The sequence below is a fragment of the Saccopteryx bilineata genome, chromosome 5, assembly GCF_036850765.1.
Source record: "Saccopteryx bilineata isolate mSacBil1 chromosome 5, mSacBil1_pri_phased_curated, whole genome shotgun sequence".
Taxonomy (NCBI): Eukaryota; Metazoa; Chordata; class Mammalia; order Chiroptera; family Emballonuridae; genus Saccopteryx; species Saccopteryx bilineata.
Genome location: NC_089494.1, coordinates 139,661,218 through 139,681,158, shown reverse-complemented (window position 1 = coordinate 139,681,158; position 19,941 = coordinate 139,661,218). Strand labels below are relative to the sequence as shown.

The 19,941-nt window shown below is 41.2% G+C and overlaps 1 protein-coding gene across 1 annotated transcript in view; it reads right to left on the bottom strand.

Annotated features, from left to right (window-relative positions):
- PRTFDC1 (phosphoribosyl transferase domain containing 1) overlaps window positions 1-19,073 on the bottom strand; it is a 116,405-nt gene extending 97,332 nt beyond the window's left edge. The window contains exons 1-3 of the mRNA XM_066232410.1: window positions 18,676-19,073; window positions 10,457-10,563; window positions 4,864-5,047 (exon numbers count right to left, since the gene is read on the bottom strand). Coding sequence (XP_066088507.1) covers window positions 4,864-5,047; window positions 10,457-10,563; window positions 18,676-18,723 — 339 coding nt within the window. The 5' untranslated portion in view covers window positions 18,724-19,073. The remainder of the gene's footprint in view (window positions 1-4,863; window positions 5,048-10,456; window positions 10,564-18,675) is intronic.
- Window positions 19,074-19,941: the final 868 nt, after the last annotated feature.

The window sequence follows — 19,941 nt, the reverse complement described above, 5'->3', positions numbered from 1 at the left end:
CTAGGGAAGACTAGGCTGGACTTTTTCAACGGTGAAAGAGAGGATGATGAGACATGGGCAATGTGGGGACAGCCTTCCATTTCAACCTTGAATAAATCTGACCACAAAGCCTCATCCCCTCCTACATGAGTCTCTGAAATGCTTTCCTTATGACTCCATGGAAGAGCCCATTTTCACCTGCATCATCAGCAGTATTGTTAAGCTTATATGGATTACAATGCTGTTAGTTTCAGCAAGATTAACTTAATTGTATAGGAAATACTAGCCAGTGCAATAAAGCAATAAAAAGAAACTTAAACTATATAAACTACAAAGGAAGAAGTAAAACCACCTTTATTTACAGAAGAAATTATCTTCATAAAAAAATCAAAAAAAGTCTACAAAGAACTAATAAGAGTTTTAAATATACAAAATCAACAGTATTTCTATATACTTGTAATAAACAATTGAAAATTAAAATTCAAAGGAAAATTTACAACTACAATATAATAAGACCAAAAACATTAAATGTTTGGGTATAACCCTAAGAAGTATGTCTAAGATCTGACTCTGGCAAACCTGAAAAGAGCTGACATTAAAAAAGACCTAAATAAGTTGAAAAATATACCCTGTCCATGGATTTGAATACTAAACAGTGTTAAGATTTTAATTCTCTTTAAATTGATCTGCAGATTCAAAACAACAAAAATTTTAATAGGTTATTTTGTAGAAATCAACAATGTGATTTTAATTGTTTTTCTTCTTTTTCAAATTAGAGGAGGGGAGATAGAAAGATAGATTTCCATATGCACCCTAACCAGGATTCCCCCGTCATTCCTTGTCTGGGGACAATGCTGTGGGCTATGCTCACAATCGAAGTATTTTTAGCACCTGAGGCAGAGGCTCCATGGAGTCATCCTCAGTGCCTGGGCTGATGTGCTTGAAACAATTGAGCCATGGCTGTGGGAGGCAAAGAGAGGGGAGTGGGGGGAGAAGCAGATGGGTGCTTCTCCTGTGTGCCCTGACCAGGAATCAAACCTGGGACTTCCACACGCCGGGCCGGTGCTCTACCCCTGAATCAACCAACCAGGGCAACAACATGATTTTAAAGTTTATATGGAAAAGCAAGTAAGTAGAATAACTAAGAGAGTTTATGAAAAAGAACAAGGTTGGAAGGACATATACTACCTAATTTCCAGATGTATTATATAGCTACAGTAATCTATAGAGTGGGGTATTGACAAAAGGATAAGCACATACATGAACAGAACTGGATATGATGTTCAGAAATAGATCCACACAGATATAGTCAATTGACTGTCAAATGATTCTGGAATAATCGAACATTCATTTGCCAAAAAAAAAAAAAAGACCCTGACCTGTACTGTACTAATTAACACAATGTGGACCATAGACCTAGTTTTAAATCTAAAACGATAAAACTCAAAAAAACAGATTTTTGTGACCTTGAATTTGGCAAAGGTTACTTAGATAGATACACAAAAAGCATGATCCATAAAAGAAAAAATTGATAACTGGAGTTGATAAAAAATTTTAAAGCCTAGCGTGCGGAGGACCCGGGTTCGATTCCCGGCCAGGGCACACAGGAGAAGTGCCCATTTGCTTCTCCACCCCTCCGCTGCGCTTTCCTCTCTGTCTCTCTCTTCCCCTCCCGCAGCCAAGGCTCCATTGGAGCAAAGATGGCCCGGGCGCTGGGGATGGCTCTGTGGCCTCTGCCTCAGGCGCTAGAGTGGCTCTGGTCACAACATGGCGACGCCCAGGATGGGCAGAGCATCGCCCCCTGGTGGGCAGAGCGTCGCCCCTGGTGGGCGTGCCGGGTGGATCTCGGTCGGGCGCATGCGGGAGTCTGTCTGACTGTCTCTCCCTGTTTCCAGCTTCAGAAAAATGCAAAAAAAAAAAAATTTAAAGCATGCTCTTTGAATAAGAGTCACTGTTACAAAATAGGAACATAACAACCCACTACTTGGAAATGTATTCAAAATGCATTAAAATATGTATTTTTTAAAATTAATTAATTAATTGATATTTTTTAGTGAGAAAAAGACAGACAGGGATAGACAAACAGAGAGGAGAGAGATGAGAAGCATTAACTCATAGCTGCGGCACCTTTGTTGTTTATTGATTGTTTTCTTATATGTGCCTTGATTGGGAGCTCAAGCCAAGCCAGTGACCCCTTGCTCAAGTTAGAAACCTTGGGCTTAAGCCAGCAACCTTGGGCTTCAAGCCAGCGACCTTGGGTTCAAGGCAGCAACCTTGGGCTTCAAGCCAACAATCTTTTTGCTCAAGCCAGAGACCATGGGGTCATGTCTATGATCCCATGCTCAAACTGGCGACCCTGCTCAAGCTTGTGAGCCCACACTCAAGCCAGTGATCTCGGGCTTTTGAACCTGGGTGCTCAGGGTCCCAGGCTGTCACTCTATCTATTGCATCACTGCCTGGTAAGGCCAAAAATATATTCTTTTATCTAATAAAGAATCTGTGGCAAAAAATCTATAAAGAATTCTCAAAACTCAACAATAAGAAGACAAACAATCCAATTTTAAAAATAAGCTAGATATTTAAATAAACACATCATCAAAGGAACAAATAGGCAAATGAAATTGTACTCAATATCATTATTCAATGAGGAAATAAAAATTAAAACCACTATGAGATACCATCACCTATTGGAATGGGCAAAATAAAGAGTAAAGAAAAATTGGCAATACAAAGTGCTGCTAAAAATGTGGAAGAACTGGAAATCTCATACTGTAGATAGGAATGTAAAATTATTCAATCTCTGGAGAAGAGTTAGGCAATTTATACAGTCACCATATGACTGAGCAATCTGAAGAGAATCTAAGACATCATTATGCACAAAAACCTGTGTGCGGATATATATATAGCAGCTTTATTCATAATGACCCTGAAAAGGAAACAAACTGAATATCTTTTAGCTGATGAATGGATTTAAAAACTGTGGTATATCCATGTAATGAAATCCTACTTGACAATAAGAAGAAATGAACTACTGGTACACCTAACAATACATGTATCTCAAATGAATTATGCTAAGATTTAGACTTACTAAGGTTATATGGCACATGATTACACTATATGACATTCTGGAAAAAGCAAAACTCAAGACAGAAAATGTATCAGTGGTTGCCAGGGCCTGAGAATTAGGGAAGGGGTTGACTTCGAAGAACACAAAGGTGTTTTTCCGTGGTAAGATACTGTTCTGTATGTTGATTGTAGTGATTTACATGAACAGCATGCTATTGTCAAAACTCAGAACTATAAATTAAAAGATGAATTCTCCCGCATGTAAATTACACCTCAGTAAACCCAACTTCAACTTTAAAAATATTTTTAAAGATATTCAGAAAGCTATTTGCATGGAAAAACATATATAATAAGGACCAGAGCCAAGTATTGATAAATGAGAAAAAAATATCTTATGAGAAGAAAGCACAGCTACTTAATCCATGATGAAAGGAAAGGAAAGAGAGGAAATGTTTTCAGAGATGATGATATTCATAAATTAGGTTAAGGTATCTGGAAAAGACAGAGTATCTCAAGAAATAGAAATAATTTTCCAACTGCTCCATAGCTGAAGCAATTGAGTCACAGAGAGAGGCAGGCAGAGTTCTAAAATGCCCCCTCCCCATTTCCATCCTCTGGTATACATGCCCTGTATAATTTGCTCCACTTGAATTTGGGTGAGACTTATAAGTATCATGGGAATTCACTCCCATGATTAGGCAAGTAGTCAATTGACTCTGAGTTCATCGAAAGGGAGTTTATCTTAGGTGAACCTATTTTAATTAGATTAGCCTTTAAAAAGAGGGTCTGCTAAAGTTTTCTGAGCTGCCTATCAAGGAGTCTATGAGGGAAAGACCTGAGAAGTCTTCAGCCTAGAGTCAGCAGAGAAACAGGAACTGAATTCTGCTAAAAACCAGTGATCTTGGAAAAGGACCCCAAACCTCACATGAGATCACAGCCCCAGCTAACACCTTGATTTCAGTCTGGGAAGACTGAGCAGACAACCCATGCCCTGACTTCTGACCTAGAGAAACTATAAAGTGGTAAAAGTGTGTTGGTTTAAGTCACTACGTTCATGGTAATTTTGTCATGTTGCAGCGGAAAACCAATTCAAAAAGTGAATGAAAGTGTGCAACTTAGTTTAATCAATGTGAACATTTTCATGATTTTGACCTCCAAAAGCTCCCACCCAATAGTAAGCCAGTTTTAATGACTTACCATATCTTGAATCAAAAAGCCTCACAAAAGGTAACATAGAGAGAGGAGGAGAAGGCTAAGGCGATGCAATGTTTGGAGAACAATCTCTCTCAATTCTGGTCACTAGTGGCCAAGAGGAGCATGGCATAGTCGGGTGGCGGGGCCTGCTGTTGGAGGTTCCCTGGTCTTGTCTCATCGCGTGTGATAACTTCCTGTCCCCACAGACTTCCTTTCTCTACCTGAAGTCAGCCACCCAGGTATTAACATTCTCCTTTCTGGGTAGGGCATCCTCACTCAGGTCTCCAGGCCAACAGTAACAAGCAGAGATATGTCAATGTTCACTGAACTTTCTTAACACTCATTCTTAACACACTCACTTGTGAAGCTGGGCACCAAGAAATAACCACAAAAGCAAGCATGAATTATTCCTGAAGCATCTTTCCATATATGTGTAAATATATAGATAGTAGTACTCTCCCCCAGCCCATCCTAGCCCAAAGAATTCTATTTAAATTACAGGCTGCAGTATGTTTCAAATTTTAAAAAATTACAATCTTCATTTTGATAATATTACTAGTTATTTTATTCTATTAACTTGTTCATTCTAAAGGTCATAAAATAAAAATGGAACAAATGACTTACCCTATAACTTTTTAGTCTGATGAAATCAACCTTCATAGAGACAAATCTATCTGAATTTCGACTGATGTTCTTGAGGTGTTCTACAAGATCAGCACAGAACTTGTAACCTCCTTTAAGCACACACAGGACCATAATGTCACAGTATCCTATGTCTTTCATAATATCCTTAGCCAGCCGCTCAATTCTGAAAGAAGGGATTAAACGTTGTATTAAAACATACCACTTCTGAGTGTTTTTGTTCCTTTTAGAAAAATGCATGATGTACTACACATATTAGATTATGCAAAAGATTGTGGAGAGGAGCTTGGAAGAACAAAGCCTACAGATAGAGAAGCTTTGTTCATGTTGGACAAAGAGAGAGTGTTCAAAACATATTTCTGATAGTCACATCATTAATAGCACATTGTTGCTCTTCTGTGTCACAAAAATGATTGAGGTGTAAAACATAAAGTCAAAAATCATGAATACTGTTATTTTATCACCACAGAGCTTGGCTATTGACCTTAATGCTATGATGGTATTTGCTGATAGTCTGCTCACTTTATAGCAGACAAAAGGGATATGGAGAATGACTCACCATCTTTCAACATTAAAGGAGACTGAAGTAAAAGTCAAGCGCTTAGTACTATGAAAAGAATAACATTTGCCTTACATTTCACAAAGACAGCACACTACCTATGTGAAAGATGCCCTGGGTATAATCCCAGTGGCACCATTTCCGTTGAGTGCGATGTGAATTATGCCTCCTGGAGTTATATGATGATGCAACCTTACATTGGCACCCAATACCTAATTTAGAACGCTCATATTTTTTTTCTAATTGTTTCATGTCTAGAAGTCCACTGCCCATGCATCCATATAACATTAAAACCTTGAATAAAGGCAGAACCTAGGGCACATACTTAAAAAAAATTCCTACTGGTGTCTCAAATAGAATCAAATTTAAAATAAATAAACTGAATGATCTCAATATATTTATATATATATAATGTAAAACATTATATTACATATAATCTACATAAAGATAATTATATAATATATTTTACATATATTTTTGTTATCTCTTTTATTTAAAAACATTAAAAATTAAAAATATTTTTCAATTATAGTTTACATACAATATTATATTAGTTTTAGTTATACAACATAGTGATTAGACATTTATAAACCTTATGAGGTAATAACCCTGATAAGACTAGTACCATCTGACACCATACATAGTTATTATAATACTACTGACTATATTCTCAAGTTGTATGTTACATCTCATGACTGTCTTTATAATTGGCAATTTTTACTACTCGACCCCTTCACCTTTTCTACTCCATTATAGATGTTTTATATAAGTATATGTCTACACACATGCACATACACTTATAAAATGGCAACCATGGTTTCAGGCTCAAATATAATCATCAAAAAATGTATATCAGCATGCCAGATATTCTATAAAAATGGACATTTGTTTCAGCATGATGGAGTGAAGAGGTCAACACATCCTCTCCATAAACAGCAACTATAAAGCTGGACAAAACTGGCAAAAACAAAAATAACCTTTTCAGCTCACTGGAAATCAACCAAAGGCATAAAACAAACTGAGAATCATTTATTTATGAAAATATTGAACACTGGGTAGAAACAGAGCAAGTCTATGGATGCTCACCCAAGAATGTCCCCATTAGACCCCTCAAACCCCCTCTCCCCACCAACTGTGTTGTTCAACCAGGCAGTTCAAGCAGGCGGGCAGTGCCAGAGGGCGCATCTAACTGGGAACATTAGCACCTGAAATGGCTATTTTGGGAGCATGTGAACAGAGAGGGCAGTGGCTTCATTTTCCAGTATTTGCATCCCTGTTTGAGCAACTAACTGGTTAGACCAGTCCTGGATTTGATAGGGAATTCCAGGAGGTTAGAGTCATAGTACAGTCTACACAATAAACTCTTTGCATATCCCAGATTGACCGAGCTATGTGTATGCAGAGCAGAGTCCAGAGTGGGCCTAAGCTACCCACACATCCCGGGACGATGGAGACTGGACGCGTGTGCAGAGGAGACCAGGGAAGCCCAGTGGAATGTAAAAGCCAAGGAAGACTTGAAAAAGGCTGGTAATCAAAATGTATCTGCTGACTCTCCCAACGCTCTCATCAGCAGTGAGTGGAAGCTTTCCTGGTTCGAGGTGTTGAGTACAATTTCTAACCATACTAAGGCTGAAGACCAGGCTCTTCAGACACAGGGGTCAACCATTGTAAGTGAGGCTTAAAATTAAAAACAAGAAAAATAAACTCCACGTCATCAAAAGCAACACACTGTGCGGGAAAGATATTTTACAGAGTAGAAGACAAAAAAACCCCACAAAACCCAAAAACAAAAAACAAAGAAGGGCAATGAATAGGAAATAGTTACCTATAGGGTAGATATGAAAACAACTAGAACAATAATCACTTTAAATGTGAATGATCCTAATACAACAATTAACAGGCAGAGACTGTCAGAGTAGACAAACAAAAAGTAATACTAGGTAGAGTAAAATAGGTCTACAGTGGTTCGTGTTAAAAATAATACAATAATTAATAAATAATAATACAAGAATAAACTTTCACATACACAACTGTAAACCTACTTTTGCCCCACCCTGTATATGTCATCTAAAGGAAACACACTTTAAACATAAATACACATATGGACTAAAAGTCGAAGGATAGAGAAAGACATGCCACACTAATGTTAACCAAAAGGAAACTGGAGTTGCTATATTACTTGCAGACAAAGCAGACTTCAGAACAAGGAAATTATCAGGAATAAAGAGGAGCATTGCATAATACATAAATCAATTCTCCAACAAGATATAACAATCCTACCAACAGAGGGTCAAAACACTGACAGAACTACAAGGAGAAATAGATGAACCCACTACTGCAGTTTGAGACTTCAAAACCCCTCTCTCAGCAATAGACAATCCAGCAGGCAGAAAACCGGTAAGGAAAGAGTTGAACTGAACAATATCATAAACCAACTGGATCTAATTGACATTTATAGAATATTTCATCTAACTTTCTTCTCAAAAGATTTCAACAAGAAAATGAAAAGACAAAGCACAAACTGGGGGAAAATACTTACAAATCATACAGCTGATAAAGGACTTGCATCCAGAAAATATAAAGAACTCTTACAAAGAACTCAATAAGATGACAAACAACCCAATTTAAAAAATGGCAAAAGACCTAAACAGACATCTCTCCAAAAAAGACATATCATAGCTAACAAGCACATTAATCACCATGAAAATGCAAATTAAAACCACAATGAGGTACCCTTATAGACCCACTAGAATGGCCGTAATTAGACAGACTGACAATACTAAATGGTGGCAAGTGTGTGGAGAAATGGAAACCTCTTACACTGCTGGTGGAAATGTAAAATGTAATTGGCAGTTTCTCAAACTTAGCATAAAACTCAGAATTCCACTCCAGGAAATCCATCCAAGAGAAATGAAAAGCTATATCCACCAAAGAACATTCACAGAAGTATTATTCACAATAGCCAAAAACTCAGAATCCAAATGTCTATCAACTGGTGAATCAATAATTAAATATTGTATACTTTAATTTATAAGAAATCTCCACAAAGGACAAATTTATAGACAAAGAAATCAAATTAGCGACCATCTAATGCTGAGGCAGGAACAGAGACTTAGGAAACAAACTTTCTGAAATGATAGAAATATTGCAAAATGATAGAAGTGATGGTTGTCCTACCATAAAAACTTACTTTAAAAATCATTAAATTATTTACCTACAGTGGGCAAATTCTGTAGTATATAAATTATATCTTAATTAATTCATTTAAAAGGTGGGATGACAATCCTGAGCCCTACCCCAAACCTTGGAAATCAGAATTTCTGGACATGAAGCTTAAGAATATGCATTTTAACAAGCTCACTAGGTGATTGTCCTGTAAGGGACCAGGCTTCAGATAACCTTCTCAGGACTCAATCATACACTACTAGATCAGGATGCAATTAAGTTAAGACATAAAATTCAGGTGAGAAAAGTAGGAATTTGTTTAAACCATGGGATTTCCAAACTGATATTAAGGTGGAAACTCCTGAGGGCTATTATGAGGTGAACTGAGTACAACAAAAATTGGTTTAATTGTTAAAGTCAAGCAGGTTTCTTCTCCCCACCCCCATTATTTGCATAATTCCCATATATTTAAATATCAATTGTCAATAGGGAGATTTAGCGATTTGGGAGATAGAAAATTTTCCAAGTTTATTTGATCTTGAAACCTATTTTCCCCTCTGAAGATCAGAGCTTGTATTCCATAGAAAGCCATCTTAGGCCATGGGAAACCCAAAGTAGACTTCATGTTAATAACATACTGTAGTTTGAGAGGGAACACACAATTTTCAAATCTGATCCAATGGAAAATTTTAGAAGGTGGGTCAATGAATGACGTTTTCTTTTGCTTACACAAAGAAATTGATAGAAAGATAATATCTTGGGAATAATAACCACTTAGTCTATTTCAAACTTTCTTTTGGCTGAGGACATATTTCATAAAGTTAAAGTTTAACTCAGAAGAAGCTAATAGATAAAAAACAGTAGGAGCGGAAGTTTATGTTTATGGTTTAAGGAAAGGGTAGAGTGGGAGCCCAAACCCTCCCTTTGCTCCTCATCCCCAGTGTCCCCCCACCTCGCTTTCTTGGTCTCTGAAGAATCTCTATGATTCCTGGGAATGCACTGTGAAATCCATGAACCTTGCTTTCTATATAATGTGAAGGTTTAAGTATTTGACCTTTGTACAGAAATTAAAGGTATGCGGAAACATTAGTCTGAGCATGAAGACTATTTTGTGAAAGGGTATGACCTATAGATCCTAGCACTTGTGGGCTGAGCTGCAGGGAGCTCTCTGAAAAGCAGGGACAATCAAGGATGATGTAGGGATTAAATAGGAGAGCAAATATTGGCTTCAGGAAAGCTAATCAACTATGAAGGAGTCAGAGGGTACCTGTGTAGACAGATCAGAAAGAACTAGAAATAGTATTCCAGAAAGAGTTCAGTGCAGATCTTTTTGAGCTGCAAATACCATTTTTCCCAAAACTTTACCACTGTCTGGAAAATAAAATTGTGCACTGACCAGTGCACATTATGCACCAGTCTATGATGTAAGTTGCAGAAAGAGCCTGGGCTTTTAGGGTGTGTCCTATGAAGGCAAAGGTCACCTCTTAACACTTCTTGCTTAACTCAAGAGTCTAAAACAAAGGTGAGACAAAGGTCCTTGGATGAGAAGCAATGCTTTCCCATCTGCCATTTTATAGTTTGTCCAGAACCTTGTTATCTTGAGGTTACTATTTCTAATATAACACTCTATGTATGTATAACCTTCTTACTATTCCCCCTGAACAAATGTCCAGGTAAACAGTTCAGTTAAAGCACAGATTCTTTTTATTTTAAATTCTCTGTCCTAAAAAATGTTGTCCACCACTGCATAAAAATGAACCAGGAACAGGGTTCTAAAGTATACTGCATGATTCACACAAGAGACAGCCAGCCCAGCACAGGGCCAAGCCCAACACAGGAAGTAACACTTACCTGTCCACAATGATGCCATGAGGTATGAGGACACATTCCAAATCTCCATAATAGTGCTGTGGGTATGTGAATAAATTCAAGTCATACCCTGGCCAATCATCCGTAATCTGCAAATCACATTATTTTGGTTATGGTATTTTTCATTGGAAATTTGTTTTTAAAACAAACAAAAAAATGTTCTTTGGAAAACAGAATAATACTGAAAACAGAGAGTTGGTCCTATGATCAATATGGCATTAAATTACATTCTGTCAACCCATGAAAAGTTCAGTGGGACAGGTAATGCTTCATTCAGCCTGATAAAGGACGCTCGTACTGAAATGAACAGAGCACATGCTCTATTTTTAACCCTTGACATCATACAATAAAAGTATAAACTCAATGTCTTGCACTAGCCTGATAGTATTCTTTAAAATAAGCACATATGTATAAAAATACAATCTATACATAAATTATAAATGTTACCATAAATATAACATGAGTATATAACATTATATTTGTAATCATATTAATATGTACACTATACCACAGATTACTACATTTTTTATATATTACTACATTTCTATGCATTGGATATGCTTCATCTGCCTAGGAAAGATAACCTATTAAAAAATACAGGTTTCCAGGGATTAGTGTAGACCCAAACTTCTAGTCTTCTCTTTCTTTCTTTTTTTCCTTTTTTTTTGACAGCGAGTCAGAGAGAGAGGCATATAGGGACAAACAGACAGGAAGGGAGAGAGATGAGAAGCATCAATTCTATGTTGTAGCCCCTTAGCTGTTCATTGATTGCTTTCTCATATGTGCTTTGACTGGGGGCTTATAGCAGAGCGAGTGACCCCTTGCTCAAGCCAGCGACCTTGGGCTTCAAGCCAGTGACCATGGGGTTATGTCTATGATTCCACGTTCAAGCCAGTGAGCCCACACTCAAGCTGGCGACCTCGGGGTTTCATACCGGGGTCCTCTGCATCCCAGTCTGACACTCTATCCACTGTGCCACAGCCTGGTCAGGCTCTAGTCCTTCTAGTAAAAATTTTTTTTCTTTAAAATTTTTTAAAAATTATTTTTATTTATTTATTCATTTTGGAGAAGATAGAGAAAAAGAGAGAGAGAAGAGGGGAGCAAGAAGCATCAACTCCCATATGTGCCTTGACTAGACAACCCAGGGTTTTGAACTGGTGACCTCAGCATTCCAGACCGATGCTTGATCCACTGTGCCACCAAAGGCCAGGCCTAGTAAAGATCTCTATAGGCTGTATTATGGTGGAAAGTGAAGTCAGTCTATTTGGGAAACTGTTGCTCCAGAAAACTGACCTATTCAGGTACTGGGAAACCTGCTAGCAAGTATTCCTCTAGCTTAGAAGGGGTGTGCAAGTTTAAGGTTATAATAGTAAAGAGGTAAGAGAGAAAATGAAGGTGAAAGTGTTACTTTTACTTTTGGATCTTCAAGAAAGGATGCAACAGTCAAGTTTTAACACACTCAAACACTACAATGGCTGCATTGCTGGTTCTGGTTCTTTAACCACTCCTACCCACTGCCATTAGATGCCTCTGTCCAGCTTTAAGCTTTCCAGACCTTTCATAATGTTGACCTATCCTAATTTTACAGTCCAATTCCTAAACTATCTCCTTGCTGTCCTCAGATTGGTCCTCAGTCAAGTAATTTTTCTTCCCAGCTCTGTGTCCTGTTCATCTGCCTGTCTTGCATCTACACCTTTCTGTTGCTATGTTCTTAGCTCAGCTCCTTCTGCGGAAGCTCAGGTCAGCCTCCCCTTCTTTCTGGAGGCTTTGCTGCCTCCTTCTGTCCTCTGACCTTCAGTGCACCTCACAGCTATCTGTTCTCATAGAGGCTTCCATCCAGGCTCCTTGAGAAAATGCCTGTCCCTTCCAGCCTCTGGTTCACTCTGTCTGGTTTGGTTTTTGTTGTTTGAGAATTCATTTGAACTTCATTTAACACTAGGCCATTCTGCCTTCCATTCTCCTCCTCACTCAGGACTTAAAACCAGTTCTCTTTACCTCAGGTTTTAGAAAGACAACTTACTGCCCAGCCCCTATCTGCTCTCATGTTCGTCTTAGGTTCAGGAATGCCAGCCAAACTTGTAATAGTTCTCCCTAATTTTATCCTTCTCTCTCAAGAAAGGACAACTAATTTTTCCAGTTGCTCATATCAAAATCTCAGAGTTGTCAATTCCATCCCTTCATCCCCTTCACGGGACCCATTAGCAAACCCTATCATGAATTCCTTCAAAACGTAACCTGGACCACCCCTCAGCACCTCCATTTGTCTCCCCTGTCTGGGCTACCATTATGTCTCCTGGGACTATTGTCCTAGCTGCCAAACCCCCTCTCTGCTTCCACCTGGACACACAAACGCCCGCCTACATGGCAGCAAAAGAGCTCCTTTAAAAATGTACATAGTGCCTGAACAGGTGATGGCACAGTGGATAGAGCATCAGATTGGGACACAAAGGACCAGGTTCAAAACCCTGAGGTTGCTGGCTTGAGCGTGGGCTCATCCAGCTTGAGTGTAGGCTTAACAGTTTGAACACAAGGTCATTGGATTGAGCGTGGGATCGCAGACATGACCCCATGGTCACTGGCTTAAGCCCAAGGTCACGGGCTTGAGCAAGGGGTCACTTGCACAGCTGTAAACCCTCAGTCAAGGCACATATGAGAAAGCAATCAATGAAACTAAGGACACTAAGGAGCCACAACAAAGAATTAATACTTCTCATCTCTTTCCCTTCCTATCTGTCTGTCCCTATCTGTCTTTCTCTCTCTCTCACCAAAAATAAATAAATAAATAGATAAATAAATAAATAGAATGTACATTGTATTGTAGCAGTCTTCTGTTGACATTTTTTCAAGGGCTTCCCATTTCACTGTGAGTACACCCGAGTCCTCAGCATAGCTTCCCTCTATGACTTGTCTGCAAGCCCTCTCCTCCCCACTCACTCTGCTTCAGCCACTGTCTGCCTTGCTGATCTTTGAATGTGTCAAACATGCTTGCGCTTTGAGTGTTGCACTTGCCTTTGTTTTACCTACAATATTCTTCCCCAAGATATCCACATGGCTTACTCTTCACTTCCTTCTAGACTCCATTCAAATGTCACCTCCATAGAGAGGCCTTCCCTAACCACCTATGAAAGAGGACCTACCTCCTAAGCACTCATCCTTGTCTGCCTCCTACCCGGCTTGACTTTCCTTCATAGCATGTATTCTCACAGTGACATGTTGTATGTGTGCATGCACCCATTTTGTCTTCTCTCGTCCCACTGGAAATCAGCTCCTTCTGGCAAAGACTTTCCCTTATTCATAATTGAATCCCCAATGCCCAGGACATTGACCTAGAATATGGTAGGTGTTCAAAAATGTTAAAGGAGTAAGTGAATGACACAGCCTCCACTGATGGATTATCCAATGCTATCTGAACTCCAGCCTAACCCTCAGTGTTGCCCTGTGATAAAGAGCACCACTGTTCAAGACTCGGATCACTCCTATCTACCATATTCAGACTCATAGCAAATGGTCATCTGCATATTTGAAGAACATCACATACGTGTGGCCTCTACCAGCAAACTAGCTGGGTGCAACAGGTGAGTTTGCATGGAGAAGCTCTGGCTTTCACCCCTGAGAACTGCTTAGGCCTGCTGTAATCACCAATACCACAGTGGCTGGTCAGAGTCTGGGCCATCAGCTGCACATGAGCAGCTTCCAGGAGATCCACTGGCAAGCCAAGGTAAGGAATCCTGACCAGCCAGGAACCCTGACCAAAGCCAGGGAGATCCTCCAAGTGCACAGCCCTTTGTGGATCCTCTTCCAGACCACACACACTGACCACTCTACTTCCGGGGCCCTTCCAGGCAGGGGCAGCTGAACCCATTCCCTTACCATGCCAATTCTCTACTGTCCTCTGCTCTGGCTAAACCTCAGAGCTCTCTATCCATGTTCTTGAGCTTAGCTCTGACACTTACAAGCTGTGACATTAGGAAAATTACCTTCTCTGAGGATCAGTTCCCCTTCCTTTAAATAAGACACATACAGTCTATAGACAGGGTAGTTGTGAGGATTAGGCATAGAACAGATAATATATGTAGTTCTTTGTAATTTCCTGATTTATAGTAAGTGCTTAGAAATGATGACCCCTCTCCCCAAAAAAGAATAAGAAAACAACAAATTAAAACACCTATAATGGTAATCTACAGGTCAGAAGCAAAAGGAGTAATGGATAAAAGCACAGACTTACAGGTCCAACACACCTGGAGGCAAGTTTACTAACTATGAGACCTTGAACATTTTAAGTGCTCTGCGTCCCAGTGTATTCATCTACAAAGTGAAGGCCATGCCTGTCTTCTTTGGTCACTGGAGGGGTCAACAGGCTAAGTAATGGATACAAACTCATTCATAGTTAGTCTGCAGCACTTATGTAATAAGTATTAACCATTTAGATGTGCCAAAAACATCAGTGCTTTACTTACAAATGACATGTTTTAATTAATTTAAAGAAATGCCTCAAACTTAGTTGCCCAAGTCTCGTTACTTTAGTTAAAGTTGTAAATGTAAAAGCAGAAAAATGTATTTCTCTAAAAACTATTCTATCATCCAAAGTGGCGTTATTTCCAATGAGTCTGGAATAGTGAAATTTTGTTGTTGAGCTAAAAGACAACTAGAGATAAAGGAACGACTTGGTTTAAACTTTGTTATCCTTAAGGTTGGATGCAAATTGTGTGGTAAATAAGTCCCAAACCTAAGGGAATGGAAACTGCTGTGTACTGTAGATAATTATGTTATTATTCTGCTTTTAAAAAAACCAAAACAAGAAGCCTTTAAAATAGTTTCGGTATCACAGATAATATGCTCTAAGTTTATTCAGAACAATACTTTCTCTGTTCAAAGTGCAAAACGCGGCCAAGCTAAGGAAGTGACAAGCACATCAGCTGTGCCGTTTTATACAACATCAAATCCCAGAACTCATTCCAACGCTCTTTTTCTCATTTGAACATATATTGAAAACCTTCTTCCTAAGTCATTAAAACATTTTTTTTGCTTAGACTATTTCTTGCACTATTTTCCAAGTGGTTTCTCCCAAGGAGAAAAACAGTTTGGAAACACATATAAAAAGTAAATCTCTTCTCTTCTCCACTGCGAAGTCCCTTGCATTGGGCCCATTCTCCTTCAGGCATGACCATGGCTACTGCTAGCTCTAGGTTCAGGGCTGCCCCTCCACCGTCAAAGAAGAAGGGAGTCTCAGCTCTCAGCTGTTTTCAAGACTCCTAAATGAGCTTCAGCACCTTGAACTTACTCTGGGTTTGCCTTGCCTGCCTGTACCCAACTTGAAGCTAATCTGATTATCCTAAATTCTACTGGAAAAAAAGTAACATAAATGCAGAAACTCTTTTTATTATACCGTGCACTGGGCATTTCCAAAAAAGGTGGGCTCTCTCTCTGCCTCCCTGCATCTTCCACAAACACACCTCACTTTTCAGACGGCTTCTTTTGACACAGATTAGGCTGTTTACACGGTTCCATTATTTGCTTTTTTAGGTTTAACAATCTACCTTTCCTATTAGTCATACGGATTTACCTCATTCCCTTTTAAGAGTATCTCCTATCAAATAGCAGTGCTATATTTTAACCATTCTACTGATGGACGCTTTTTTTTCCCCACTAGTGGCTTTGTGATTATGAAAACAATGGCCACTTTTCCATTTAGTCCCTACTAGCGTTATGCAGCATCTGCACTCTTCATGACCTCCTTTCCCCTTTACCCCTTCACAAAATTCTGTTCCCTGGACACTTACCACCCTTCCTTGCTCCTCATTCTTGGTCACTTTACCTGGCTTCTCCTGGACATTCAGTCTCTTATATTTGGGACCTTCCAGGTTTCTACTCCTAACAGTTTTTAATCTTTTTCCATTTTCATTGGGCATCCCTATCCACTCCCAAGCATCAGATAGTTTTCTACTTGCTGATGATTTCCAAATATAGTCAATCACTCTCCTCAATTTCAAATTGCCCATAATGCACCCTGATGTGTAGGCCCTACGGTCACTACAGACTTGATCTGTGCAGAGCTGAACTTTCTTCCCTTTTATATTTTCATCCCTCGCATCCCAACCCCAGGCATGACCATCCTCTTCAAGGCAATTGGAGTGATGTTTTCTTAAAATTAACTTTTTTATTGAATTTATTGGGGTGACATTTATTAATAAAATTATACAGGTGTTAGGTGCACAATTCTACAATACATCACCTGTATACTGTATATTGCATTGTGTGTTCACACCACCCCAAGAAATCTCCTTCCATGAAGTGACTTTTTAAAAAGCATAAATTTGGAGTAATCATTTCTTCTCAGGATGTGACGATTGCTTAGTACTCGGTATGTTCTCTCTTGAGCACTCAACTTCAGAGTCTGCCCATGGCTACTCCCGCTCACCCTTCATATAGTGGCTCACACCTCATGGAAAAGCCACCATCCTGACCGCCTTGACCACCTCAGCAGAAGTGCTCCCAAGCCTTCTTCCAGCCACTCTCTTTCCTCCTCACTGTACATGTCACCATTGAAATTGCCTCCTCCATGTGTTTGCTTTCACACTGCCTGCTCAGACTCTTCTCTAGAATGTAAACTCCAAGAAGCTAGGGCGGTGTCTTGTTCTCTGCTGCAGCCTCATCCTACAACACTGTGGAGGGCCCAGCAGGACAGTCAGCAGGTGTGGAATGAATCAATAAGGGAACTTCAACTCCTTCAGGAACAAAGGCTTTGCTGTTAAATTAAGAACTGAGCAACATATATCATATATCAACCAGAACAGTCCTGTTCCAGGTGAAGTGTTTCCTTCCCCAACCCACTTAATCATGCAGACCACTCATAAGCACAGATTATCTGTGAATTATAGGGTGATCTCTGAAAAAAGATATATTAAATTAACCCTACTGGCCAGCCTCACCACTGTTTTTTTTTTGTTGTTGTTGTTTTGTTTGTTTTTTTTACAGAGACAGAGAGAGAGTCAGAGAGAGGGATAGACAGACAGGAACAGAGAGATGAGAAGCATCAATCATTAGTTTTTCGTTGCGCATTGCAACACCTTAATTGTTCATTGATTGCTTTCTCATATGTGCCTTGATTGCGGGCCTTCAGCAAACTGAGTAACCCCTTGTTCGAGCCAGCGACCTTGGGCTCATGCTGGTGAGCTTTTTGCTCAAACCAGATGAGCCCGTGCTCAAGCTGGCCACCTCAGGGTCTCGAACCTGGGTCTTCCACATCCTAGTCTGACGCTCTATCCACTGCGCCACGGCCCAGTCAGGCTCACCACGCTTTTACATTAAACCTGACACAGTAATATAACTACCACCTTCCACAGAAATCATTCTTGATGGGAGCCACAGGTAGACACTGGTGGTCACAGGCCTAACTTGATTCCAGAACACTGGAAGAGGGGCTCCTTCTCATTGACTAATGGAGGGATTGTCAGGGACACAGAGGGTCTGGTCTGGGAACCCATCATTCCACTTTCCCACCTTGGGGGTTTCCTTATAAATTTTCCAGACCACTCAACCGGCTTCTCACGCTCCGTTCCTCTTGCAGACAACGAAACTGACGCCCCAGAGGCCCTAGTTTACCTAGAGCTTGGGCAGAGACCCCGCAGCCAGGCTCCCAGCGCAGGTATCAAAGCTCAAACTCCATCCGTTTGCGCTACTTTATTTCCTAGGTGCCCTCGAGAAAATCGAGAAAATCTCGTTGTTATCCTTTAGGAAAACAACGAGAAGCCCTGTGCTGGAGAATTCAGGGGGAAGCACAAAGGGAAGGAGGCCTCCAGGGGTGGCCCAAGGAGTCTTCACCAACCCACCGCCCTCCCAAGGGTGAATCCTGGCAGCTGCCAGGAGTTGGGGACCCGACTCAATACAGGCTTAATGCTGGAGTAGCGGTTCCGGGCCGGGAGTGAGGGGAGAAGGATAGAGGGGAGACACTGAGAACATCCGGCGAAGGGAGGTTCAGTGTTTGGTCAGACTGCAAGCGGGGAGCGGAGCGCGGGGAGCTGGGAGCGCCGGGTCTGAGGATGGAAGGGTCCCCGCCAGGAGGGAAGAACAAAGCAGTGGCCCGCGCTCACCCGCAGGCGCTTCAAGCACTGAATCCAAAGGGAGAATGCCAGGAAGGGAGAGAGGGGAGGGCGCGGGGAGCGTACGACGCAGCCCCGAAATCAATCGGGAGTTGCATTTACCACTATGCCTCGCCCGTAGCCTGGCGCCTCCTCACTGCTCCCGGCCATGTTTCTCCCGGGAAAGCGGGACGGGAAGAAGGGCGCGGGAAGGATCCGGGAGGGGGACGGGGTGGGGGCTGCACTGCTCCGCCCCTCCACGGGCCAGCGGGCGGAAAGGGGCGCGCACAGGACCCCTCGCTGGCGGGGCTCCAGCGTCTCTGCCACCGCGCCCCCTCCCACGTCTCCACCTCCGGCCGGGCCGCAGGGGGCGGGGGCGACGCGGGACCCGGAGCGCCGGGAGCGACTGCGGAGCAGCGCCCGCTCCACCTGAGCGCAGGCCTGGGGCGCGTCCCTCGCCGCCGCCGCCGCCGCCTCGCTTCTGCGAGCCGGGGACCCGCCTGGTCCGCGCTCCTCGGAGACTCAGGAGACCAGGCTGCCTGCGGCTCGATTTTTACAGGAAGGGAAAGTGTTCCCTTGCCGCTGCCCCCCTAAGTCTGTCGTCCCAGCTTCGGGCTAACAATGCCCTTGCTCATTTGCTCTCTTTACACCAAACAAATGCGCTGAGGAGCTTGCGGTCCGGGACGTTTCGAAGTAGGGCCGTGTATCAGGCTCTCCCGATTAGTGTTTTACATCTTCCAGCCGCTCAGCCAGGAGTTTGGAAGAGCCACACGATTGCTTGGAAAAACCCTGGACCGTATCGCGGTGAAGGATCTGGACTCCGAAATAAGGTCTTTCCTAAACATCCTTCAGCTAGGCTGAAAAGGAGAGGGAGAGATTTTTACAAATTATCTGCTTTAGCACTTTTTGTAAGAACATACGGTTAGATTTTGATTGGTTCTGGTTGCAGTTTAAAGCAATCACTCCCTTCAATTAAGATATCCACTTATGAATCTTGTTAAATCAACACCTAATTCCAGCCTTCCCGACCCCGAAAGTCCCGGGACTTTGTCCATACCTGGAAGGCCCTGCTTTCCCTGTTGTATCTGTGTTCGTATACAGATCTAGTCTCTGCTCTTCTGCCCCATCTTTCAGAGCCCTGCTCTGGGTTTGAGGCCCGGAGCTGACTACAGCTCTCCGACTCAGGCCCACAGGCGCAGAAGAAAATATTGGGCCCCTTAAGAAAAAAAAGAGACAGGAAAAATAAAAATACGTGTTAACCATGTTTTTAAATATATAAAGAATATTATGTACTATTAATGTTAAAATTGCACATATGAAACCAAACTTGGTGTCATTAAAAAAAGTATAAAATTGGGGTCTCCGGGGCCCTTCAGAAGTCGGGCTGAG